General features: G+C 47.6%; 3 protein-coding genes across 7 annotated transcripts; 1 reads left to right on the plus strand and 2 right to left on the minus strand.

Moving 5' to 3' along the window:
• Positions 1-374: 374 nt before the first annotated feature.
• Positions 375-8,685, minus strand: RBBP4 (RB binding protein 4, chromatin remodeling factor). 2 transcript variants are annotated; one of them, XM_039328516.1, is made up of 12 exons: positions 8,425-8,685; positions 7,054-7,201; positions 6,266-6,411; positions 5,714-5,887; positions 5,225-5,340; positions 4,965-5,125; positions 4,671-4,797; positions 4,394-4,471; positions 4,099-4,175; positions 3,959-4,016; positions 2,274-2,384; positions 375-1,335 (listed from the first exon to the last, which is right to left on the minus strand). In XM_039328516.1, exons 1-12 carry the CDS (start codon positions 8,438-8,440, stop codon positions 1,270-1,272), a joined length of 1,278 nt encoding a protein of 425 aa, XP_039184450.1. In that variant the 5' UTR covers positions 8,441-8,685; the 3' UTR covers positions 375-1,269. The 2 variants fall into 2 exon arrangements, with proteins under 2 accessions (XP_039184450.1, XP_039184444.1); XM_039328510.1 differs by lacking the exon at positions 8,425-8,685 and adding an exon at positions 8,141-8,293.
• Positions 8,686-8,833: 148 nt separating this feature from the next.
• Positions 8,834-13,711, plus strand: ZBTB8OS (zinc finger and BTB domain containing 8 opposite strand). Of its 2 annotated transcripts, XM_039328656.1 has the most exons (7): positions 8,840-9,390; positions 9,924-9,948; positions 10,858-10,979; positions 11,551-11,633; positions 12,234-12,286; positions 12,832-12,868; positions 13,353-13,711. In XM_039328656.1, exons 1-7 carry the CDS (start codon positions 9,297-9,299, stop codon positions 13,437-13,439), a joined length of 501 nt encoding a protein of 166 aa, XP_039184590.1. In that variant the 5' UTR covers positions 8,840-9,296; the 3' UTR covers positions 13,440-13,711. The 2 variants fall into 2 exon arrangements, with proteins under 2 accessions (XP_039184581.1, XP_039184590.1); XM_039328647.1 differs by lacking the exon at positions 12,234-12,286 and having other exon boundaries at positions 8,834-9,390; positions 13,353-13,709.
• A 1,326-nt stretch (positions 13,712-15,037) lies between these two features.
• Positions 15,038-23,078, minus strand: ZBTB8A (zinc finger and BTB domain containing 8A). 3 transcript variants are annotated; one of them, XM_039328486.1, is made up of 5 exons: positions 22,776-23,078; positions 21,393-21,490; positions 19,318-20,271; positions 16,398-16,567; positions 15,038-15,754 (listed from the first exon to the last, which is right to left on the minus strand). In XM_039328486.1, exons 3-5 carry the CDS (start codon positions 20,246-20,248, stop codon positions 15,422-15,424), a joined length of 1,434 nt encoding a protein of 477 aa, XP_039184420.1. In that variant the 5' UTR covers positions 20,249-20,271; positions 21,393-21,490; positions 22,776-23,078; the 3' UTR covers positions 15,038-15,421. The 3 variants fall into 3 exon arrangements, with proteins under 3 accessions (XP_039184420.1, XP_039184410.1, XP_039184430.1); XM_039328476.1 differs by lacking the exon at positions 21,393-21,490; XM_039328496.1 differs by lacking the exons at positions 21,393-21,490; positions 22,776-23,078 and adding an exon at positions 21,628-21,678.
• Positions 23,079-24,664: the final 1,586 nt, after the last annotated feature.

Here is a 24,664-nt window from a genome sequence, read left to right on the forward strand (position 1 = left end):
GCCTTTCTCATGATGTGCTCTGCATATAAGTTAAATAGGCAGGGCGACAGTATACAGCCTTGCCGGACTCCTTTTCCAATTTTGAACCAATCAGTGGTTCAATGTATGTTACTAAGAAACAAATTCAATCAAACATTCTTCATACAACAACTGCTTTCCTGTGCAAGGAGTCCTCAGAAAAAAATCAGGTCCAATCACACGATGCCTCAATCTATGACCACAACGATGTACAATTGTAGTTCCAGTCTCAGTTATGTTAGTAACTCAAGGAGTATCTGTATTTCCTAAGAAACCTAGAAAACAAACTTTTCCATAATACATTGTTTGGTAAAAATTCTGTACCTGTTCAAGTGAAGAAAAAAAGACAAGTCACATTCTACATAAAAAAATGAATTTTATTTCACTTGAATTTTTTTTACAGGGTTCATGAAGTTATACTGGCTGCTGGTGAAAGTTAAATCCACACAGCAAATATTTTGAGGCAAACTGAACTAATTTCATCATTCTTTATTATGTAGTTGTTACCAGTGTTCAGTTCCAGGAAGTGGGTGCAAGGTCTGTGATGTATCATTCAGCTGAAACACCTTTTACAACTTGGTCTCCCAAGTTAAAAAAACAAAAACAATTAACAAGAAATGAAAGATAAAACACATTTCAAGAGACAGCCAAGCAATGTGCAGATGTATAGGCTATCACTATATTATATTCATATCCTAACATCCTAAGATGCCTTATTGGAAAATGATAGAGGGAACAAGATGTTACAGAGAAACCTAGGAAAAAAGTCTCACTGGCAGCAGCTAGAGGCAAGAAGGAGAATTGATGAACCTGTATTGGATTTATCCACACCAAGAAGTTGATGATTAGAGAACAAAAGTAACTCCAACTCTTTTGTTGGAGGGCACCAAAAGTATTTATAAGAGAATCGCCCCTGCACTTAAAATTCAATCAACACTTGTATTGCAACAGTATGAGCATACCTAGTATTGTTTTTTTTTTTAAAAAAAAAAAACACAAATCAATCTTATAAGTTGTGGAAACAGATATTCACACTAGCATAACTAACAAATTCTTTAGAAGAGAAATGGTCAAAAAAGGCCAATCTGTCAACATTCAACAGCAACCTTTTACATTCTCAGATGAACAGCATTCACAAATGAGCTGCTGAATGCAGTGTGTGAGTTGTTTCTCCCAAATGTTGTCAATGTTAAGATAGTTAGAAAAGGCAGGAAGAGGACAGGAAGAGAAATAAGAAAAGGGGCCAAATGTCTAGGATCCTTGCCCTTCTGGATCCACACTTCCTTCAGGATCTTCATCATTATATATGTTCTCAGCCTACAACAGGAGATGAATAGAGAAATACTGATTTGATGGGCAAAGCATACCAATTCTGAAGGCAATTGTTAACCATTCTAGTAGAAGAGAATATAGCTCAGAGTTGAACTACAGTGACCTTGGTGCTCTCTGAGCTTGGTGGCTTGTTTGCAGACAGTTCATTGCAATTCACCTTGATGTTATCTACCGTGCTACCCCAAAAATAAGACCCTTATAAGGTTGTATTTTTGTTTTGGCCTCCAAAAGAGGCACCAGGTCTTATTTTCAGCACCGGCAGCCCTGCCCACCTTCTGGAAAGGCCTCTGACTGCGAAATGCAGGATGAAGCTGCTCTTTCGGCCGCAGAAGAGGTGGGCTGTCGATCCATGGGAGGCCTGGCTGCAATGGTAAGCTCCACACCCCCACCTGATTTTTAGGTGTGCCCCTTGCCCCAAAACTAGGGCTTATTTGGGGGGTAGGGCTTATAATGGGCCCATCCAAAAAAAACAAGCTAGGGCTTATTTTTTTGGGAATGCCTTACTTTGGGGAAAACATGTAGTTTACCCAATGAAGTAACATTAGTACGAAGTGCAATGAAACATCTGCAAAAAAGACACCAAGCTCAGAGAGCACCAAAGACTCCACAATTCACTGACAGGTTAATGTTTAAGCAGTTTCAATATGCAATATTGTTTACGTGTTTTATCGTAAGGATTCTATTACTCTTTCCTCAAATACCTTGTAAGGTGATAGATTCCTTTCATTAGCATAAGGCAACTTTCAACAAGCATACCCTAGAATGTCACATCTTGTATACAGAGACATTGCCACAATATCACTACTTCTGGAGTCAACATTGTTCAAGCAAGGAATGACTAAAGATTACAAACTAACAAAAGTAATGGAACAGTCATTTAAAATCTGCATTTTGGCTTAGCCTTAAAATAATCAAATACTTACCATCTGCCACACTTGCATTATATTGTCTTCTGATACAGAACAAATTACCCAGGGTTCATTGGGATTCCAGGAGAAGTCAGATATCTTTGCAGTGTGACCCCCATGAATGAACTAATACCAAAAACAAGAGACAGTGACATTAATACACAATAGCAATGGAGCGTACCATCAGAAACAAACTTTATAAAATCCAAGAGACTTGCCCATATAAAATGTATTAATCTTTAATACTTACTTCTAAATATATAAGCTTTTAAAAGCACATTCTAGAATTCCGTAAAATACTAGCCTAGCAATAAAGTTGCTGGAGTTTTCTATTTTAAATTACATGGACATAAAAAGTCGACATGTGCAAAACTTATGGGAGGAACTGAACTTTTAGACTCCAGAATAATTTCATTGCTTCTCCAAATCACTCCATTTTTGGTATGGCCCAGTGGTTTTTCAGAACTTGTTCCTCAAAATCAAAATGGATTATTATGGTATTCTGTAAGACTGGGGACAGATCATGGAAAAGCACTATGAATCGCTTATGTTTTGAGGATTAAATTCTTGGAAATCAGAGGACAAACCAAGGTGGACCAGACTGATACAACCTGGAGGAGAAATGTTACTCAATATCACATTTTTTGCAGTCTCAAGAGTTAACTACAGGGAATATGAACAAGCGGTGTTCGACCATACCTTTCACCTTATTTTATTACCTCTTTGTAGATTTGGAAAGCACATCCCAGGACAAAATAGATTACAGAAAGTGGCAAAAGCAAAAAGTTGTTCAGTCAGACGGACTCTGGAATTTTTGGGTAAAAAATGAAGGGGGGGGGGATCATTTCAAACGGAGAAGTAGCAGATACCATTGTGGCAAGATTAAAGTAGGAAGGATCCTTGGTGCTCTCTGAGCTTGGTTGTTTTCCTGCAGATGTTTTATGGCCCAACTAGGTAACATTATCAATACTAGTAAGGAGTGGGATTTGCTCAGTTTACTTTCTCGTGGCTGGCCCTGCCAGTATTGGTGGGAGGGTGTCCTAGAGGCTCAATTGGGTTTGCTTGGCAGTTCCTTGACTGGGCTTACTTGACTGTTGGTCCAATATTAATCCTGGAGTTAAATCTATGTTCGTCTGGATGCTGATTGTTGGCGAGGATCTTTTTGTTCCCTTTTTGGCTTGTTGATTGTCTCTTTGCATAGTGTATATATATTTTTTAATATCTGTGTATCTATTGATGGCTAATGTGTCGTGTCAGAATGTCAAGCTTCTAGAAATTCCCTAGCATTTTTGGACTTGGCTTGGTCTCGGTCAGAATTTCCCAATTGAAACTATGGTTAGGTCAGTCCATATGCTGCAGAATTAAAGAGTTTTCCCCATGTCTTCTGACTGCTAGTTGGCATTCATGGATGCATTTTGCCAGTCTTCTGTTTGTCCTACTTAGCGGCTGTTGCAGTCAGTACTCTGCATGTTGTAGATGGCTCCTGTTTCTTCTTCTGGGGCTGCTGGGTCTTTTGGTTAACTTAGGATGTTTGGAAAGCTTTAGTTGGCTTGTGTGCTACACTGATTCCATGTGGTTGTAGTAGTCTGTTGGTAGTTTCTGAGATGTTCTTGATGTATGGCAGTGTTATTTTTTTTAGGACTTGTATTGGTTGTGCTGTATTAGGTTGAGTGCCTGAGTAGATTAAAGCACCCACTTACCAGCAATTCAGGTGGACCATCTTCTGCATCCTCGGGAGATTGCTCTTCTCCGATTTTACTAGAAAAGAAGACGCTGCATTATATGAAAACCATTCCTGATAAAACTTACATACATATCATTACATTAATCGGATGCTTACCTCAAATCCCAGACATTCAGTCGGCGATCAGTACCACTGGAGGCCAAAATGGTTTCATTATGTGGTGACCACTGAACCTGAGGAGTAAGATGATGCAAAACACATTGTTGTACTACAGGCACTCCTCACTTAATGACAACTTGGAACAGCTCCATTGCTAAGTGATTAAGTGAGGCATGTGACCATGATGGACTTATGGTGCTTTAATTGTAGAACTTTTGAAAGGTCTTCTTAAAGACGCCCAACTTGTCAAAGGCTCAAGAGCAAACCATTCCATAACCATTACATGAATTACCTGAAATATTTCATCTTTATGTGACTCAAAGGAATGCAGCTTTAGTTTCAAGTTTCTCAGATCCCACAATGCAACAGTCTGTCCAGGAAGATCAAAACACAGGGTGACAAATTAAAACATTTGCCCTTTACTTCATGTAGTGAATATTGTGCAATCATATGTTCAATACCTCTCCAATAATACCAAGATGCCCTATGTAATAGGCTGATCCGAAAGACCCCTTAACGGAAACCATGACTTTAAAGGCAAAACACTATACATAATTCTAGCTAGGTACCTGATCGGCTGATCCTGTAGCCAGAATGAACTCGCTGTAAGGATTGAAAGACAGGCAGTTCACTTCAGCAGTGTGAGCATCCACCGAATGGCTTGGTTTGGAAGTGTTGTTTGAGCGGGTGTCCCAGCTTAAAAAAAGAAAAGAAAAAGAAAAGAAAGCAATTCAGTTTGAAAAACTGGTTCTGATAGGATAGTAATATATTCATCACTGTGTGATTAACAAAACCCTCTTTTTTAAATAAAAAAAATAATAATCAGAAATTCAGTTTGAGATAAAGGATACTGCTTTGCTTACATCATGAGTTTCTGATCATCAGCAACAGATCCAAAAAGAGATTCGTGGAGCAAATGCCAGGAAACATCCTCCACCACAGCTGTATGACCAGTGAAGATAGTTTTAGCATCCACCACTTTCCCTTCCTTTGGAACAGCACTTATGTCCCACAAGCAAATAGTCTTAAGACAAGAAGGAGAGAAAGTGTGTTTTGTTAGGATAATTTATCTGGCAATTAATACATGAAATGGGATGTGCTAATTAAGCAAATAATTACTCACATGATCGTCAGATGCACTTAGCAAATGTCCACTAAGATTTGGATTCCAAGAAAGACCATAACCTTCTTTTTGATGCCCACGAAGACGCAAATCTGGATTGCATTCCCCAGAAGGATCTACAAAGAAAGCAGCAACTGAGCAAAAGCACAAATGTAATAAAATAATAATCATTGCTTCTCATTTTTTAAAACATTTAATACTAGGGAATTGCAAATAACAACCACGTAACTACTGTGAAAAAGTGTCAGCTTTAACTCCAACCTGATTCAAAATTAAGAAAACTTGACTGTCTAGTTGAACTACATAATTAAACTGTTACTCAAAATCCTTCCTTGGTAAAACACTATCATACATTTTTCCTACTTGCCCGAATGCATAAATGTTACTTTTAATTAATTTTTAACATTCAAATAGTGATTATCTGGCATATAACATTCTTAGGATTATATTTCCAAAAAGGAGATGAAAGACATGAAACTCGGCAAAAACCTGGTTTAGATGGATGTTTCGTATAATCAAATACAAGAACATCACTGGATGGAGTTTTTGTAGCAATAATGCAAGGATTCTGAGGCATGTAGCGGGCTCTATTCACTTCTCCTTCATGGTTGATCTTTATTTCTATTTCAATTTTTCCACTAACAGATCCAAAGCCACCAAATTCTGGAAATAAAGAAAGTTTATAAACTCTTCTTTGTTGCTGATCATAGGATATGAATTCGGAACAGAAATATAAAAGATAATGCAATAACACTCTACAACAGTAAATATTTAAACTCTGGAAACTACTATTGTGGTTACAAACCGTGCTTAAGTAAATGTGACATTAAAAGCATTTATCTAAAAAAAATACACATTTCATATTTATAGTGTTACACATTTTCTATCAGCTCATTATCAGATGTTCATCATGTACCTAATGGAAACCAAAATTTTAAACCATTACAATAAAACAAAACAAGATGGGGACTGCCAATTACACAAGCTATGCTTTAAACAACAGGTCTAAACCTTTAACTAAAAATGTAATTTTTCTCTTACCTCCCTTTTCACTATCATAATGTGAGGCATCAAACTGGGCATCGTCATTGGGGAGCTGGACACTGGCTATCACAAGGTGATTTTGCTCATCAGAAGTATGGGTCCCTAGAACTAGCCGGTGAATACTGAAATCTTTGCCTTCAGGTCTGTAATATCATTAAAAATGAGATTGAGTTGAACTTAAAAGAGCTGTGTAATAGTATATGGCCTGACTCAGAGAAGGCCAAGGCATTACAGAAAAGGTATACGAGTCCCAGGAATGTGAGAAATAAATTCAAACAAACCTCACTTTGATTAGTTTAGCATTAAGATGAATTAAAGAGGGGTTTTAGATAGCTTCCTGCTACAACATCCTAATTATATAAAATCCTGTCTGAAGACACCACATGATTCCTGTTTCTTGACTAGGCCTACCTTTAAGATTTGACCATTATTTTCCCAGGACAGAGTAACAGCTACATTTTAGATTTTGTTTTTGCCAAACACAACACATCCATAATGGTTTAGCAAAATTTGTGGAACAAGATTTATTCTGATTTAAAATAGGTTTTACTTGTTGTGCTCACCCCTATTTATTATATGTTGATAAACAGCTGCAAAAGAAAATTAAAAGTATGGTGAGGACTACTGTGTGCATTTAAGTCTTATCCCCGATATGCACGTCAGAATTTTTGGCACTTTGAGATAATCGGAGCAAGGTCTTTAAATTTATGCTAAATGCTGCTTATAGCTATTCTTCCAGCATGTTTACCCAGAAATCTCACTTTGTTCAATTCTTAGAGAATTACCTGGTTACATCAGGAAGCCACTGAGCAGTCAAGCTGGGCCATTCTAAGGCATGTGTCATTACAAGATCATAAAGAAAGGGAGTATTCTTTTTCCATATTTTATATTCTTCATTGATTACTCGTTCCTCCACTGCATCATCAAAGGCAGCTAAAATATAACATGTGCAATTCAATTAATTTTATAGTTGCATGAAAACAAATTATTAGTAAAACAAACTATTCAGGATATGAGATAAAAGGGAAAAGGTTACTTTTTATACATCATAAAAGTATTTATCTGATTTTATACTCACAAGCTTATCAGGAAATGAGAACATCTAATAATTAAACATGAAATCCTTACTGCATAGACCTTACTATTGGCTCGGTAATTATCACTGATGCACACCATTTTTTGGTTGTTAGCAATTATTTCTCACAGTATCAATATTAAAGTTTCAAGTCTGCAGGCAGTCCTTTTCCACAAGGCAGAGTACACCACCAGAGGGATCAAACTGTCATTTGTTTTCTTTAATGCTTCAAAAGAAAACCCAGTTCCGGCGTGCAGTGCAACGAGTTACTCCGCTTCAGATTGCTTCAGCCGAGCGCTCCCTCCGGGCATCTGCGCAGGCCTTCCTCCCGGCTACCAATCGGCCAGGCATCCCCCTCCGCCTCGTTTCAAGGAGAGCAACCCCACCGCGCGGGAGAGCGAGGCCCGTTCCCGGGGAGAGCCGGGCGGGCGGGCTGCGCTGGGCCAACAATGGCAAGGCCCCCCCGCCCCTCCGCCCTCGGGAGCAATTGGGCCGCACCGCCCAGAAAGGCCGAGCGGGGGGAGGGAAGCCCGGCGGCTCTCCGGCCCTCCTTCAAGCCCTCCGGAGGCCGGGAGGGAAGGGCCTCCTCTCCCCCCCCCGCCCCGCGGTCGGCACCTGGGTAGCCGCAGCGCCGGCTTTGCTCCTCCGGAGGGCGGAGACCCGAGTGCCGCGGCGCCCTTCAGCAGCTGCCGGGAAGGCTCAGGCCGCCGCGGAGTGAAGCTGCCGGGCGAAAGGGGGGAGGGAGAGAGCGCCAATTCCCCCGCCAGGAAACCGGGGAGCCGCCCGGCCCGACCTACCGGAGCCATCGGGCAGCCCGGCCCGCCTCATCCCGGCGTACTCGCCGCCGCCGCCGCCGCCGAGGGAGCCAGAAGCGCGGACGCGCCGCCGCGGGGAAAGAGTTGGAGCGGGCGGGCCCAGCGCGCGCGGCGCACCCCATTGGGCAGCGACGGGGAGACGGGGCGGGGCCAGGCTGACGGGCGCTAGGATTGGCTGAGGGGCTCCCCGCCAGGGCGGGAAGGGAGTGCGGGAGCGGGGCCTTTTCCGGCGGAGCTTTCCTCTCGGCAGAGCAGGGCTCGCTTACCTTCCTTATCCGCCATGATGGCGATGCGTTGAAGGGGCGCGTGTGCGTCACGGCTCCCGGTTCCCGACGGCTGGCCGGCCGGCTGGCTAGGCACGCCTCTATGGTTTGACGAGGCCGCCGCCTGTCCCTCGCCCCCCCCTCGTTCGCCCGTCGCCTCAGAGCGGCACCGCGCGCGCCGCGTTCGCGCCAACGGCAGCCAATCGCAGACCCTCACGGCCGCGGCCTCCTCCGCGAATCACGAGCGCGGGAATGGCGGGAGGGGGCGGGGCAGGAAAGGCCGCGCGCGCGCGCGAACGAGCGAGCCCCCTGCCGCTGCTTCCTCCCCCTCCCTCCGCCTGGGCCGCCATTTTCGGGAGGGGTGGGGGGTCCGGGGTGGGTGGGCTACTCCGGGGACGGACCTCTTTCTCCCCCCACTTTGGTCGCCCTCGCAGTTGCCAATCATTCCGTCATTTACGAGGAGGAGGAGGGTGGGGTGTTTTTTCCTCCCCTTTCGGGGCAGCCGGTCAGGCAGTTGCCAAAAGGAGGCAACCGCTTCCTCGCCTTTTTCTAGAGCAGGGGTAGGCAATCTTGACTCGTGGACTTCAACTCCCAGAATTCCTGAGCCAGCCATGCAGAGGGGAAAGGGAGTTTCTAAGCTGAGCTATGATGGCAGAGGGAATTCTGGGAGTTGAAGTCCGCGAGTCATAAAAGCCAAGATTGCCTAGCCCTGATCTAGGGGCTCCCGAGAGGGTTTCGGGGCGGAGTCGGACCGGGGCGTGGCCACGCCCCCCTGCGGAAGCGCCCCGAAAGGTTCTGGCTCCTCCCCCAGCGCCTTCCGGGTCTCCGAGCGCGACTGTCCCGCGGCCGCCCTGCAAGCGGAGCGGCCCGGCGCTATGGCGGAGGAGGACGGCGAGAGGGACTACGGCCTGACGGCGGCGCAACGGGCGGTGAAAGGCCGCTACCCCGCCATCCAGAGGAAGTACGCGTGTGAGTGCGGCCCTTCTCCTCGGGCGGGGGCGGCGGGGGGGTGTCCCTCTCCTGGTCCGGGCTGTCCTCGCTCGGGAGCTGCGGGGGGAGAAACAGCTGCCCGGCCTTCGGCGGTGGGGCCGGCATGAAGGAAAGATTCCCGCATTTATCGCAGACGGAGACGAAAACCAGCACGGCTGGATGGAGAGAACGCAACCGAGGAGAGCCAAACGGCCCTTGAAGCCCCGTTCAATTCTTTAATCATATCAGTTTATTCTCCCTAATTCAGCCAGTACGCAGCCTCCAGCCACCCTCGGGGAGTTTTTGTTTTCTTTTCCATCGGTCTTTGCTCAACTATACTTTTAGCGTGGCTAAATCAATAGGTTTTCTATTTCCCAATCTGGAAAAAAAATGTTGAGATTTTGAATTTGAGATGATTATTTTTTCACTAGCAAATCAAAACCTATAGAATCCTTGAGGTTCAGGCCTTATTGTATTTTTTGTGGATTTCACTTTGACTAATTGATTTTATGTATTTTTTAAACCACATTTAGATCTGGATCACACAGCCGATGTGCAGTGAGTATTTTCACCTAAGCGTATAATCTAATAAATGGAAGGGGAGGGCTAAGTTATATAATGTCCGTTCTTTCGCTAGTCTTCAGGAAAGAGTTTTTTCAGGTCATAATTCCTCATTAGTAACTCTAATCTTATTTTACTCTGGATATGCTAGACTAGCATCTTAAATCTGTCTACAAAACATTGTACCATGTTAGGCTACTTATTCATCTGGTTCCATACTTGTCCAAATTCCCATGTTGCATTAAAATTATTTTATCTTGGTTTAGTGTGTTTAATTAGATTTAATTAATTTAAGGTACTTAATTTGAGTCCATTAAATTAATTAAATTGATTTTATTACAGCTTAGCAAATTTGTGACTGGGTTGTTAGGAGTTAGTCGGGAAATAATGGCTTACAAAAATTATGCTTGGGGAAGGCAACTCAACTGATAATGATTTTCCAGATTGGAAGCTTCTCCAGTCTCCAATTCTATCTGTAAAGGGGAGGAAACAAATATGGTCTCCCTATCTGGAAAACAGGAGTTAAGTCCCTAAGATACATGTCTTCCCCAAAACCTTCTAGCTTAAAACCAATGTATGGGTTTGTACCTGTTGGAAGATTACATAATCTGTTCTAAAAGATTCCTCTGCAGACTGGGAAGAAGAGTGGATGAGGACAAAGGTTTTTCTAAAGAGCAAGTCATTGTAGAGGTTATTGTTGAGCACATTGAATAAAAGCCACAGAATTGAAAGGGCAACTATTTATTTTCTATTCGAGACCTCAAAGTTTAAATCATTTACTATGTATCCTATACATCCACTGAATTGTCCTTTCTGATACTCTGGTCTTCAGATTTCTCATCTGTATATTTTATTCTGATGTTAGGACCATCCTACCAAACAGAATTAATTCTGCTCAATTTGTAGGTTGCATGCCTGGGGTGATACCTTGGAAGAGGCGTTTGAACAATGTGCTATGGCCATGTTTGGGTATATGACAGACACGGAGACCGTTGAACCTCTTGACACTGTAGAGGTGGAAGCGGAAGGTAAGAAAGCGCTTTTGAAGCCACCCAGAGGTTTTTGCCCACAACATCTACAGGCAGGAACAACTTTTAAGAAGGCTGCCTTGAACTCCATGAGTGTTTTTAAAGATCAAAGTATTAGATGAAGATCTGTCAGTGCATGAATGTATTGATTAAATATATAGACCTGCTTTTATTATATTGTCTATGAATCAGTTCTCAAATGGCCCCAAGGAAAATATTGGATGTAAGATCAATTCCTTAGTCCCTCTCTGCCCACCAGAAAACCCACGCAGGGGGAAAACATTACTTCCACCCAAAAGTTGTAAGCATAATTGCCGATTCCTGCAGGTAGGCAAAAAATTTAATTTTCTTTGCATTCAATCTAGGACGACGAGCAGAAAAAGCAGTTTCAGCATAGTTAAGAATATGCAGGAAAATGATGAGCCCTCCCAGGGTGGTTCACACAAAGATCACCTTTCATATCCTTTGCCAGCCTAAAGCTGTTTAGGGTGGGAATCAGATATGTTTGGGCAGTGAGGAGGAATTTCTGCTTTAAAAATCCACCTGAGGTTTCTAATACATTTTTCCATAGGACATGATATGCTCTCTCTCCTCTTTAATTTCCTCAACGAGTGGCTCTATAAATTCAGCGCTGAAGAGTTTTTCATACCCAGAGTGAGTATTTACTATTTTTCATCTTAAGAAATAGGGACGCTGGCTCTTTACGATGATCCTGTTGATCTATTGCAGCGGTTCTCAACCTATGGGTCGCGACCCCATTTGGGGTCGAACGACCATTTTACGGGGGTCGCCAAACAACGCGATCCGCCATTTTTCCCCCTCGGGGCTGCGCCACGCATGCGCGGCACGTCCGTGTGACGGGATCGCCGTCACACAAACGTTGAGAACCACTGATCTATTGAGTTCATCCAATCTTATGACACTGAGGAGGTTCATAAGACTGCAACTAGCCAATGAGAAAGTCTAAAGGGGAGCAGGAACGTATTTTATTAAGGTCCCATTAGTTGCATTCTACTTGTGAATCAGGGATTTTTATAGATTAACTAGATTATATGGGCTGCTTGAGATGCTGGAGCAGACTAGAATATCCGTTTGTAGTCTCTAAGAAGTTACTGCTTTAGGTCTGTCCTGATGTATGTAGAGAGTGGGCAATTGTTCTGCTTGGATTAAGAATCCTGGTACTTGAAGATGCTACTGAAGGTGTGTGAAGGTGTATGCTTTTCGTACTAAGGTTAAATTCCTCCCTGTTTATAGGAAGTGAAAGTGCTTCACATTGACCGAATACGTTTCAAGATACGATCTATTGGGTACGTGAAATTACCCAGTTTAAAGTAGAAGAGTTGAAATTCTAAAAACTAAAGACTTTCACAGACGATTCTGCAGAGTCTACTAAGATTCTGCAAAGAAGGTTACTAAGTGTCATCTCTGCCAGGTTTCTTCACTATGATTTCTCATGAACTTTTGGGAAAGGAAATGCAGGCCATTGTGATCAAATTTGTCTGCCTTTAAATCAGCATTCCCCAACCTTTTCGGGTTGGTGACCAGGCATGGGGGAGAGGAGATGGTTTTGTCTGAGGGCCAGGCGTGCAAGCCCGCACAGCGTCATTCACTGGTGTGAGTGGGGGATGTGAGCACTGGTGCCTCCTGCTTGCACAAAAGCTGCGCCCGTGTGCCGGCCTGCCACTCACAAATAGGCCTGGTTGCAAATAGGCCATGGCCCAGTAGTGGGCCGCAGCCCACAGGTTGGGGACCCCTGTTTTAAAATGACCCAGGCGGCTTTCCCCTCTGGTGATGGCTTTTTAAAAAATGCTTTACTCTGGTAATCTAATGATGGCTTTCTTTTATTTTCAAGGTGGGGAGAAGAGTTCTCTTTGCAGAAGCATCCCCAGGTATTTTTTAACGAGCTTTAGCATACCGTAGTTCTTGTGGACTTGTGAATCAGAGTCAGATCTGGCTTGGTTGAGCATCTTTCTACGTTGCAGGAAAACAATCCTTGCATTCCTAAGTCATAGCTCATTTAATCATGATTTACTAAATAAGCCACACTTGTTTAGGTCCACATAACCATAGTTAAATGATCCATGCCTTGCAAGCCACAACGCTTAGTAGTATGGCTTGGCATGATTTATACATACAGAAACCATTTATTTTCATCCTGACTAGAAGAAGCAAGTGAGTGTACAGTCCCTGCCTCCAGTTTGGCTCTTCCCTTGTTTCAGCGCAAAGAGATGCTGTTGTTCCAATGTTCACATCTGATTTCTGTACTCTGCTCTTGACAAGGATGTTTCAATTCTGCCTGAATAAGCCATGGTTAAGCATGGTTTGTTGAATTAGCAAGTTATTTACTGTTTTCCCTTTGCTTGTTCATCTCAGGGGACAGAAGTCAAAGCAATCACGTATTCAGCCATGCAGGTTCAGGAAGAAGGAAAACCAGAAGTTTTTGTCATAATCGATATTTAAAGAAAGGTGGCGAGCCCGTTGAGCAACAGGAATCATTTTCAGGAGGAGCCCAGAAGCCAGTCGGCCAGAAGCAGCTCTGGATGCAGATTCAGGCAGCAGCCATTGAGGAGATAATTAGACTAACTTGGCAGTAAAAGCCAGAGATGAAATTGTTAGCTGTTTCATGACAAGATGCGTGATGGAAATGAACTAGGATTAATTTTTTTCCTTGTTTTGATTTAATTCCTCCATTCCCCCCTTGGGGAATACATCCAGTAAGAGGAAACAGAGCATGCTCCTTGTGTCTGGTGTTCTTCGTCGGCTTTGGCACCAGGCTCAGATCCGAACTGGGGACGACGCTGGCATGGAGGAGAGCCACGTTAGTCTCTGCGGGCCAAAAATCAAAGGAGTCTGCTGGGCAAAAATACAGATAGTCCTCAACTTGCAATCACAGTTGGGACCAGAATTTCCATTGCTAAGCAACACGGTTGTTCAGTTAGTCTTGCCTGATTTTCTAAGCCTTTTTGCCACAATTATATGAATCACTGCAGTTGTTAAGTAAATCTGGCTTCCCCCACTGGCTTTGCTTGTGGGAAGCTGGCTGGGGAGGCTGTGAATGGCGATTCCAGGACCCCAGGATGCTGTAACTATCCTAAATACATGCCGGTTGTCAAGCCCTCAAACGCTGCGGCAGTCATAACCAATGGTTGTAAGTCGAGGACTAACTGTAGTCAGGGAGGTAGAACTCAAAAGTAATCTCGCGCGGGGTGTGTGGGGGGGGAGGTCATGCTTGCCACACAAGGGAAGAGAACGATGGCCCACAACTACCTTGGATGGGATGTAAATATTTTAAATGTATTCAAAATATGTTCACTTTGCGTAAACAAGCAGTATGGCAAAATATTTGACTGTCGTAGAAGGCAAGAGGATCGAAGGTGTTGTTCCTCCAGCCTTCCACTGCAGTTGCCCACTTGACAAATGTCACTGGCCTCGGGGACTTCGTGGGTTTTGCTACCCTCTGCCAGTGAAAGGTGTTTTGCCAATCAGGAAGCTGTCTTAATGCTACAAGTATAGTATTTTACTATAAATAGCAACTAGATCAGGATCTCAGGGCTTCCTTCCCCACTGAAGGAAACACCAGGGTGTTGGGCTAAAAGAAAATACAGCTTATTACCTCTCACAACCTTGCGTGTTTGTTGCAGTGTAACATTTCCATAAAGTCAAGGAAGTCAACATATGTGAACAGATGCATCATGAGGAAAGCTGCAGTCCCACCTGTGTGTTCCAGTGCTGGATTTGAAAAGTCTCAGTTGTTCTACCAGGTGCAAGACCTGCCAAGAGGGTTCACCGAAAACAGATTTGGGAATCAAAAACTGGTTTTGAAAACTTACTGTTTTTAATACACAAACGATGGTTTGGAGAAGGCGCATGCTTGCTGAAGGATTATGACTTGTCCACTTACATTCCTTTGGATCTACTGGCTGTGTTTCTAAGATAACGCAGAGCTGAGGTTACTGTCCTTGGGCAAGTACAGGCTGGAACACTGCTAAACCTTTCATATTTGTGTTTATAGTTAAACAAAACTCTTATACGTGCAAAAATTTAATTCAGTAACTGAATTACTATGAAGTTGTTCACTTTTATTTTGAAGGGCTTCCCAATTCTGTAAAAGGATTAAGAGGACAATTTTATATTATCAAAAGTTATCACAGTCACCGTTTGCAAATAATTGTTCATACATCGCGCCATCTTGAAACGGAGGCCTCCTTATGGAATAAAATAGTGATACTTGGGGGTAGCTAAATTCAGAAGAGAGACAATGGCATGTCCGTCAGTCACTGCATGCAGTTGACCCCAAGCCAGGGAAAGCCTTCAGAGCAGAGTGCATTTGAACCCTGGGCCGGCAGGTAGGCAGGCTGGGTGTCAACGGTCAAGACAAGGAATGAGATGACGCAACAGGAAGGTTGGGGGGGGGGAGACTACGACGGATCTGTCCTCCATGCCTACCTAATGTTGGGCTTTACATCTTTTTCCTCGGCTTCCTCGTCGCTGTCATCCACTTGCTGGATAACCAGATCAGACGAGCCGTCCTCTACAATCTCCACGTCGGATCTGTTGTCTTCGCTGTAATTCCAGTTGGAGTCTTTGTCCTCTTCCAGGGGGAACTCCGGGGGCGGTTCTGTGTCCAAGTCAATGCGGATGCTGTCGATCCCGGCTTCGGAGAGGCATTCATTGCAAAGTCTGTAGCGTCTGGTCCCTTCCTGGACCACCTGGCCCGTCATTTCGGTGACATGACGCTTGCATTTTCTGCAGATGGGCTTGCAAGCTTGATGGATCTGCAGTGATGGGAGGGGACATTACCAGAAAGTGCTTACATGGACATTGAGTTGTGTGGCAATAGCAAGTAATACTCTCCTTACTGAGAGAATTGCCAAGTTAAATTTAGACCTAAGTTAAATCGATTTAATCTAGAAAACAGAGCTGGACATCATTAGTGTTTGAATACGATGGGAGGTAAAAAAAACAAATCTCTGAGCCACTGACTGCTCTATGGCCCTGAAGAAAACTCTATGAAGTTGTTTATGATGTGAGCAGGCGTCAAGGTCGAGTCAAGATAAACCTAAATTTCAGGATGACTTCTCTCTCTTTTTTTAGCAAAGAAGGGATGAAGATTAAAACAAATTAACTTCTTACTTGCAAAGTGATGTTATTATACGGTAAAGCTCTTGTACAATTTTGTATGTAATTACATAATTCTCTTGGCCAAAGTCCCCCGTGCTGAGCAGAGGCTCTCCTGGGGCCTTGAGGCCCACCTTGCCTCAGCCTCAGAAGCCAGGTAGTTCTCTACAATGCAGGCTTTGCTTTGACCATCCCATGTTTCCAGATATGTTTCACTACAACTCCCAGAACTCCTAGTCGTGTGTCTATCTGTGTGTGAAGGTACCATCTTAAGGCAAAACATAAAAAAAAAAAGTTTACCGTCCGAAAGTGGCTGCTCAAGTGATCCAGCCGGCTGAACCTTTTCCCGCAGGCTTCGCAAGGGTACGGCCGCTCTCCCGTGTGGCAGCGGAGGTGTCGCTTCAGGTCTGCTTTCCGTTTCACCACGTGGGTGCAGAAGGGGCATTTGAACCTCATCCGAGGCAGGTCCTCTGAAATACAAAGCACTCCCTTCAGCTGCAAAACCCTCCAGACGGATCCCGACTGGTCTGTGTGGCAATACTAGTCATCCAATGGCTTTGGAAGGAGTATGAAACAGCCTTTTGCAAGCTTGGCAACTTTTAAGACCTGTGGACTTCAACTCCCAGGATTCCCCAGCCAGAAACTTGGGGAGTTGATGTCCACAGTCTTAAAAGTTGCCAAGGTTGAGAAACCCTGGTCTAAAAGCAGGCAAAGTGGTTGGTCTTTATGTGCTTATGTGGCTCAATTCTGTTCAAGTGAGCAATGAGAACTTGCAACAGATTCTGCTGGAAAGTGCAGATGGTCCTCAACTTACGACTAGTTGCTTAGCAGCCGTTCAGAGTTAACAATGGACTTCTCTGGGGCCATTTACAGCCCAAATTCAAAATTCCGATGGCTGCCCCAACCCTGGCCTGTGACTGCGTTTTGGGCATTTGGCAACCTGCACACATTTACAGCTGTTTGCAGCACAATTTACAACATTTTTTGCTGGAAATAGGTGTTTTTATTTCCTGTTTCTGGCAAAACCGGCTCATTATGAACCAGCGGTTTGCTTAATCACAAGAAAGGTTGTAAAATTCAGATGCAGTCACGTGATGACCTGCTTAATAATGACGGATACGAACTTCCGACTATAATTCTGGGTTCAATTACATTCGTAAGTCAGGGACCACCTGGAATAGCCCAGCTCAGAGTCTCCCCCAGAGTCGCTTTTCCATCGATGCACAGCCTTCAGGTTTACCAGCCGGGATTCAGCAGCTTTTTTACAGGCACCAGGTTTCAGATGCTCATTTTGATCCTTGGCTCCTTGATGATGCAATGCTGAAACATTCCAAACTCTGCTTTGGAAATTTTGTCCCCAGAGGCCAGTTCCTGTCCCTCTCAGGGCCAAATTCGGCCTCTGGCACCAGCAGCTTTTTTCCACTGTTGGGTGAAGGAGACAAATTTGGACAAAAAATGGTCTGTGTTGCTTCTTCCCACTTTGTTGGTCGGACCAAACATGATGTGCTTAGGTTTTTGTTATAGAATAATTATGGTTCATCTGTATTACTTGTAACTCTGAAACCTATTTTTGGTTTGGTTATACATACAAGAAATGAATATGGAGGAAGGAAAGGAAAATTCTTTTAAGCAAAACTCAGAAAGAGCTCGGCTTTAATTCTTGGAGCCTTGGCCTGCCGACGGTTTCTGCACAAGGTGCTCCCTGCAACCGGTGAGAGTCCAGCCCTTCCCTTTGGTCTCCTCTGCTCTATCGGCCGGCCCCACAAGGCTCAGGGGTTGCATAAGGATCTCCAGCTTGCTCCATTTTGGCACCACCCTCAGAATACCAGAAAGGCACACTGAAGTTCAGGTCAAAGTTCATGCCACAGGAACAGGAAAAACCCTCAAAAGCCCAAGAAGGTATAAAAACCCACCACTCCCAGGTACATGTAGTCAGCTGTTCCAGAGCCTCATGTCTTGTGGTTCTGCTCTTCAATAAACTACAACCTTCTTTCTAAAGCAGTCTCCATTTTGTTTATTCCCGGCTTGGACTGGACCCTGATGAAGATTTTTCTTTCAAAGGAAGGAAGGAAGGCTTATGTCAGCCAAGGAGACACCTGCAATGTATACTTTTAAAAAATGCCTCATGTTCGCTAATTATCCTACTCTGCAAGTTGGGGATTGCAGGGAGAAACTGATGGCAACCTTGAATGATGCCAGACGAGTCAACCAAACTGAACTATGTGACTGAATACTTAAGTTTATACAAAACCCCATTCAGGGCAAGTCGCTCTTCTCCCACCGATCCCTTCTAGCTGTGTACAGACTATAATTCCCACCATCTGTGTTTTAAGGAGCAAGGCTGCCCAAGACAGTTGGCAGGCACTCAGCTGGGGAAGATACAACTCCTAGAGTTTACTTCTCCCAAATAAAAATAAATTGTGAATAGCTCATTTAGAACATGAAAAGCAGTTAGGACACATTCAATGGATTACCCGGCTGTGCAGCTGGATGCAACATCTGGTCAACTTGAGCAGAGGATCAAAGAAAGCAGAATCGTGTGTTTCAGTCAAACAGCATTTTCTAATAACGGTGGGGGAGGACATTGGAGGATCTGCTTCTGGCAGCAAACGGTCTTGGGCTGGCGGTACAAAATAGGATTTGGGAATGACCTCGGGGGACAAAGGAAAGAGATGCTGCGGAGGGAAGGAGCAGAGAAGAGCAGGGGCAGCCCCCAGTGGCTTAACCTTCAGTGGAGGAAACTTAGGAAGGACCCACCCTAATGGATCAGGCAGCTAAAAGTGGCATTAGGAAGTTTCAGACTTACAAGACTCCCTTAATATACCTTTAGAATAAACTAGAATTAGCTCATTGGTCCCATTTCCTGCCTGGTTTACCAGGAGGGCTGACATGTTACTGCATCAGCTCACAATCTCCTGGGGCCGGCTCCAGCAGGATGGGCTTCACTCTGTGCCCTGCATCGGCACCCACCACCACCTTCCCCTTAAGCTAAGAGAGCAAAAAGACGACTTTGATTGAAATCTCTGCTAAAGAGCTCCGTTTCCAGAATCTACCAAGTCCTGCACTGCACTCAGCAAATATTCACGGTGCGTTGCCTGGAACCTTCACCTCCACTAGAACTAGCAATTCAGAGGCATCCACGTCTGCCTGTCTTTAGCTTCCCACCCCTGACAGAACCTCTGCCCAGGTAGAGCAGGGAATGGAGCGCCAAGGCTCTTACCCTCAGCCCAGTTCCCCATAACCCCCAAGACGGAGGGCACGCTGGGGTACTGCTCTTCGCCTTTGGAAGACTTGGACTTGCTGGCGGGGTGGGGCGATTCGTGCTCATGCTGAGGCACAGCCAGCCCTCTCGCATCCGCGCCCTGCCCGTACTGGTAGCCGGCAGGACAGGAATCCCCTTCCGAGTCCACTTGGAGGTCCTCTTCAGACGGAGCAGAGTGGCTTGCCTGCTCAGCAGCCCGGTCTTCCAGCTTGTTCGCTTTGTAGGGGGGCCCGTCCGCAGGCTGGGCCAGCCCCAGATGCCGGCTTTTCTTCAGGGATTCCTGTCTTTGGTCATGTTTGGAGAGGGGCTGGGCGGCTCTCGGGGTGGATGGATAGTAGCTGAAATTTGTCCAAGAGTTGCTGTTGATCATGCACGTCCCTCGGTCGGGGCTCAGATGGGAGTGGGGAGGGCTGGACTCCGCTCTCCAGCCGGCACTGTACAAGCACAAGCGCTCCACCCCGTTGGAGCTGACCTCCTTGTCCGAGAGGCTGAAATAGCGGTCCTTCTCCTTCTCACTGATGTCCAGGGAGGACTTGATGAAGGTCTTGCAGACGCTGATGACGTCAGTCATCTGAAGGAAGCTGGCGGCCGACATCACCTCAATCACGTTCTGGCCGGTGAGGGAGAGTTTGCCAGAATACACAAAATCCAGAATCACTGAGAAGGTCTCCGGGGAAAAGGCCTGGAAAGTGGCCGTGGTGGGGTGGCCAGCCTCCTTGGAGCACTGGGAGAGGAGCATCTTGAAGTAGCCGCTGCTGGCAAAGAGCACATTGCGGTGGGCTCTGAAGACCTTCCCCTCCACCAGGATGCTGCAGTCGCAGAAGAGGTCCTGCTGCCGCTGCTCATTTAACTGCTGCAGGAGGTGGGACTGATGGGAAGAAATCTCCATTCTGAAACCGGGCAGGGTTTATGCTGCAAAAGAGCACAGAGTATTTTTACAGGCCCACAGCGGCTGCAATGCTTTCGGTCAACAACAACAACAGGAAGCTATTTTCAGACCTTGGGACAGAGAGAGATACACATTCATTCATTCTAGAGCTATTTGTGTAGTGCCCATCTCAGTCAATGACTCTGGGTGACCTATAATCCCAAGAGTATAAAAACAATTAAATAAAAAAGTATTTTAAAAGCAATAAAAAACATTAGAAATAAGCAGCCAAGATAGTTAGCCAGTTAATGGTAAAGCCAGGATGCTGGGCCCTTAGCGCATTCAATGACCGGGGCTCGGGAACAAAGCCAGGGTTTTAGAGCTTTAGGCAGTAGTACACAAGTAGCAGCTTTTCAACAGGAAACCAATTTCTATGTCCCTTTTAACCAGTGAGTTTCACACAGGAACACCAACAGTTTCTGCTACCCTGCCAAATAGAGCAGAATTTGATACAAGTAGTCCCTCAGAGCTTCTTCCTCAGGAAAATCTCTGGGCCAGTTGCTCTCAACATTTGCAGCAGAAATTTACAGTGTGCACCCCCCCCAAATCCATACCACACATTTAAAGAATCCGTCACTTTCAGCCATACAAAGTACTGCAGTTAAGTCAGCTGATGTAACTATCAGGAAGTTTGCAGCTGTGGAAGGAAAAGAATCCCCAATCTGCCTCACACCCCTCATAACATCAAAGGTGGCCAGCTGTTGTTACATGTGGAAACCTTTTCTCTTCTGTTCTAGTGTGGGCTACTCTATTCTTCAGCAAAAAATTTCCCGTGCAGACCTATTTTTGTTTTGCAGTCTGCCTGTTTAATCAGTGGCCACACTAACACAGCAAACTAACCCAAAAGCTTGGCTAGCCACATGTCATCTTCTTCCCCAGCTGTTTGCTGCATCTTAGCCAAGCTTTGATGCTTCCTAGGTGATCTGTCCTCAACTCAGCCCCTTGTCCAAACTGGACTTTATAAAGAAGACTTTCAGAATGGAGGCAGTTGATAATCTTATAAAGAAATATAAATGGTTATGTGATGTGATCTGTGCAAAACTCAAAATGCCACCAGCCAGGTTCTGATGAGACGGTTACAAGGCAACCCGGATGGGTAGCTTACACAAACTTGGCTTGGGGTGCTGTGCAAACTGTTTGTGCCTTTAGTTGGAATCTGGCACTTCTTAGATCTGGAGGATTGACTAGCACCACACATTCATTCTGAGAGAGAGAGAGAGAGAGAGAGAGAGAGAGAGAGAGAGAGAGAGAGAGAGAGGGAGAGGGAGAGAGAGAGTGTTATTTTTGATTGCTGTGGTTTTGGCTGCTTGCATCTTCCCCTCTTTCCAGCCTCCCCAGACCTTTTATCGGGACCAGGGAGAGCGCGGAGTTCTGGAGGCTGCTGAAGGGCCTCGGGACCCCGTGCCAGCCCGCCCAAGTCGGCCTTCCCCGCCGAGGCTTCTAGCCGTTCCGCCGAGACCGGCGGGTTCCCTCAGGGCGGCAGAAGCCTCCGGCGATGAAGACCGCGGTTAGGTCAACGGAGACTGAGCGTCCCTCGCTGACGCGAGCGGGCGGCATCTCCGGCCTGCGCCTTGAAGGCTGGGGCGGGGGGAGGACGCACTTCCCGCCGCTCCGCTCTTTCCTCACAGGCCGGAGGGCCCCGCCGGCGGGTTGCCCGGAATGCGCGCCACGCCGCTCCGAGAGCGGCTCGTCGGTCGGGGGCCAAAGCGCCTTGGCGGGCAGAGGGACGCGGCGCCCAAACCGCCATTTGCTCGGCGCCGGGAAGGGCAGCGCGAAGCGCCGGGCGGCTGGAACGTCCCCGCCCTCCAGGTGGGCTCCGAGGACTGCCCAGCGCGGCCACTGAGGACACTCCTGCGCCGCGCCCTCCCGGGGCCGCAGGGCGACGCACCGCCTGCGGACGCCCAACCGCCCGCCCTCCGCCCGCTGCAGCGAGCGCCGAGCGGGCAGCGAGGGCAGCGGCGGGGCCAGCCCGGCCGAAGAGGGAGCGCGGCGGCGCATTGGCGGAGGGCGCCGTCAGTCTTTGCCCGCACTTCCGAATTGGCTGCTCGGCCGTCGGGAGCCCCGGGAGCCCGCCAAGGCAGCGGCGGCCGTGCGGGAGCCCCTGGAGGCTCCGGGAGGGGCGGCGCCGCTGCCTCGCTCTCCCCCGCCGGATCGCCGCCCGCCCGGTGCTGGCGGCGATGCGGCAGACCCCGCCCCCCTCACCGTCGCCCTGCCCGTTCGCTGCCCGCTTCGGAGGCGCCCCCGGCAGCCCCGGCCCCGCCGCCTTTTGTTGCGAGGAGCGAGCGCCGCGCCCGGGGCGGCGACGGCAGCAAATGGCGCCCGCCCGCTCCCCGGGGCCGCTCCTCCGCCGGGCGAAGGGGGCGCCGGGCGGGCGCAGGCGGGCCCCCTTCCGGGCCTGAGGGCGAGCGAAGCAGAGGCCGCGGAGGGCGCTCATCCCGCCCGACGCCCTGCTCGCCCGGGCTGCTGCGAGGCGCCGCTGGTGACTTACCGCTCGGCGGAGGCAGGGCTGGGCTGGCTGCGGCTCCGGAGGCGGGCGGGCGGAGGGAAGGAGGGAGGGAGAGGCGGGAGTGACGGTGCGAAGCGTCGCGGGGTCGCGGGCTCCGCCGCCCCGCAGCCCGGCCGGAGAGAAACAAAGGTGGCTGCTGACGTGGGCGGAGGAGCGAGGCGCCCGAGGGCCGGGGACACAATTAAAGGGGCAACGCAGCGAGCGCGGCAGGAGCCAAGCGCGCACGCCGCTCTCCGCCTGGCCGCGCGCGCCCCTCCTCGCCGCCTCGGTCCCTCCGGGCGCCCCGCGCGGACGCCCCGCCCGCCCTGGCGCCCGCCCGGCTGGCGCTGCCCTCCCCGGCGGCCCCGGAACGCCCTCCGGCGCCCTGGCCTCACCCGCCGGGACCCCGTCGGGCGGGAGGTCCCCACGCCCGCCGTTCTCGCGCCCGGGCTTTGCTGCGCCCCCCGGCCTGATGCGGGGCGAGCGGGGCGGAGGAGGCTGATGCCCGGCCGGGGCTGGGACGAGCCGGACGGGGGGGGGGCGTCCGGCTCCCGTCGCCTCTGACTAAGCGCGAGCGGCCGGGCCGAGCTCGGGGAGGTCGAGGGAGGCCGAATAACGACCGGGGCTCTTCCGGGCGGCGCAAATCTCTGCGAAAAGCGGATCGCCAGAGGCCGGGCGCGCCTGCGGTTCCGCGACAGAAAAATGCCCGCGGCCTCCGTCCGGCCCCGGGGTGAGCCAAGGAGTTTGTGCGCGATCTCTTCCAGGACTTTTCTACACGACCCCGGAGGCTATTCGGGCCCCCGCTGCCGAGAAGGGCGTCCGGACTTCCAGGGCAGCTGCCTCCTCGGCCGCCGCTCCAGACCGGAGCTGCTCCGACCTCGGCTTCCCCCCTGCCGTCATTTAGTCCGCCGGAGCCCCCGCAATTATGACCCAGCTGGACCGCGGCGAAGGAGCCTCCCAATCAAATAGGGGGGCAGGGGGGCTTATTTGCTGAGAGGAAGTTTCAGCTCTGCCAAAGGAGGGTTGACCCAGCATAGGGTTCTGACAAGATTCCCATATAGACTGCCTAAGCTACAAGTCCTCATTGAGAAACAGCTGGCTCTGGTCCAGCTCCCATTGAGGGGCAACTATTGTGCATCACTGCTGTTCCCACACTCACATACTGGCTCAAGATACACCCAAGAACATGTGATGCTTAGTTAAGCCTGAATGTGCCGTTCTGTAAAGAACCAGGGACTCCTTTTGCTCTTCTGTTCTCTGGCAGGGCTGCCAAGGAAGATGGCAGATAGAACACCGTTGTGGCTTTCATAAAGATCTGAGGGCCGATTCAGTTCGGTTCATTTGGGAAAGAGGAGAAACGACATGCTTGTTTTGTTTGTCCTGTGTCGCGCACACCTTAGTTCAGTTTTGTTCAATTGCTATGCACACCGAACACTCCTAGATTGAACTACCAACCGTGCATGCTTCCAAATGCTTTTTAATCCCATGCATACAGATAGTCCTCGACTTACAATTGTTCATTTCTTGTTCGAAGTTACAATGGCACTGAAAAAAGGGACATTACCATTTTTCACATTTACCACCATCGCAGCCTCCCCTCCTGCAGTGTCTCCAGCAAGATTCACGAGTCAAGAAAGGAGGGACAATTCTATTTTTAAAAAGAAAGTATACTGTAAGCAGGTTTTGTTTTTTAGCCAGCTTTTGCAGAGGGTGTGATTGGCCCATGCTGGCTTCCATGTCTTAGGGAGAACTAGAAAGCAGGCCTTTCTCCTGTCTGAGTTGCTGTTCTTCAGATGTGTCAGACTGATCTCCACAATTTCTAGTTGGTACCAGCCAGGGAGGGAGCTGGGCCAGGTCACCAGGTGTACTAACAGGTGGGAAACGCCTTGGGA

This window comes from Crotalus tigris, unplaced genomic scaffold (genome assembly GCF_016545835.1).
Source record: "Crotalus tigris isolate CLP2741 ecotype Arizona unplaced genomic scaffold, ASM1654583v1 scf7180000017614.5298720, whole genome shotgun sequence".
NCBI lineage: Eukaryota > Metazoa > Chordata > Lepidosauria > Squamata > Viperidae > Crotalus > Crotalus tigris.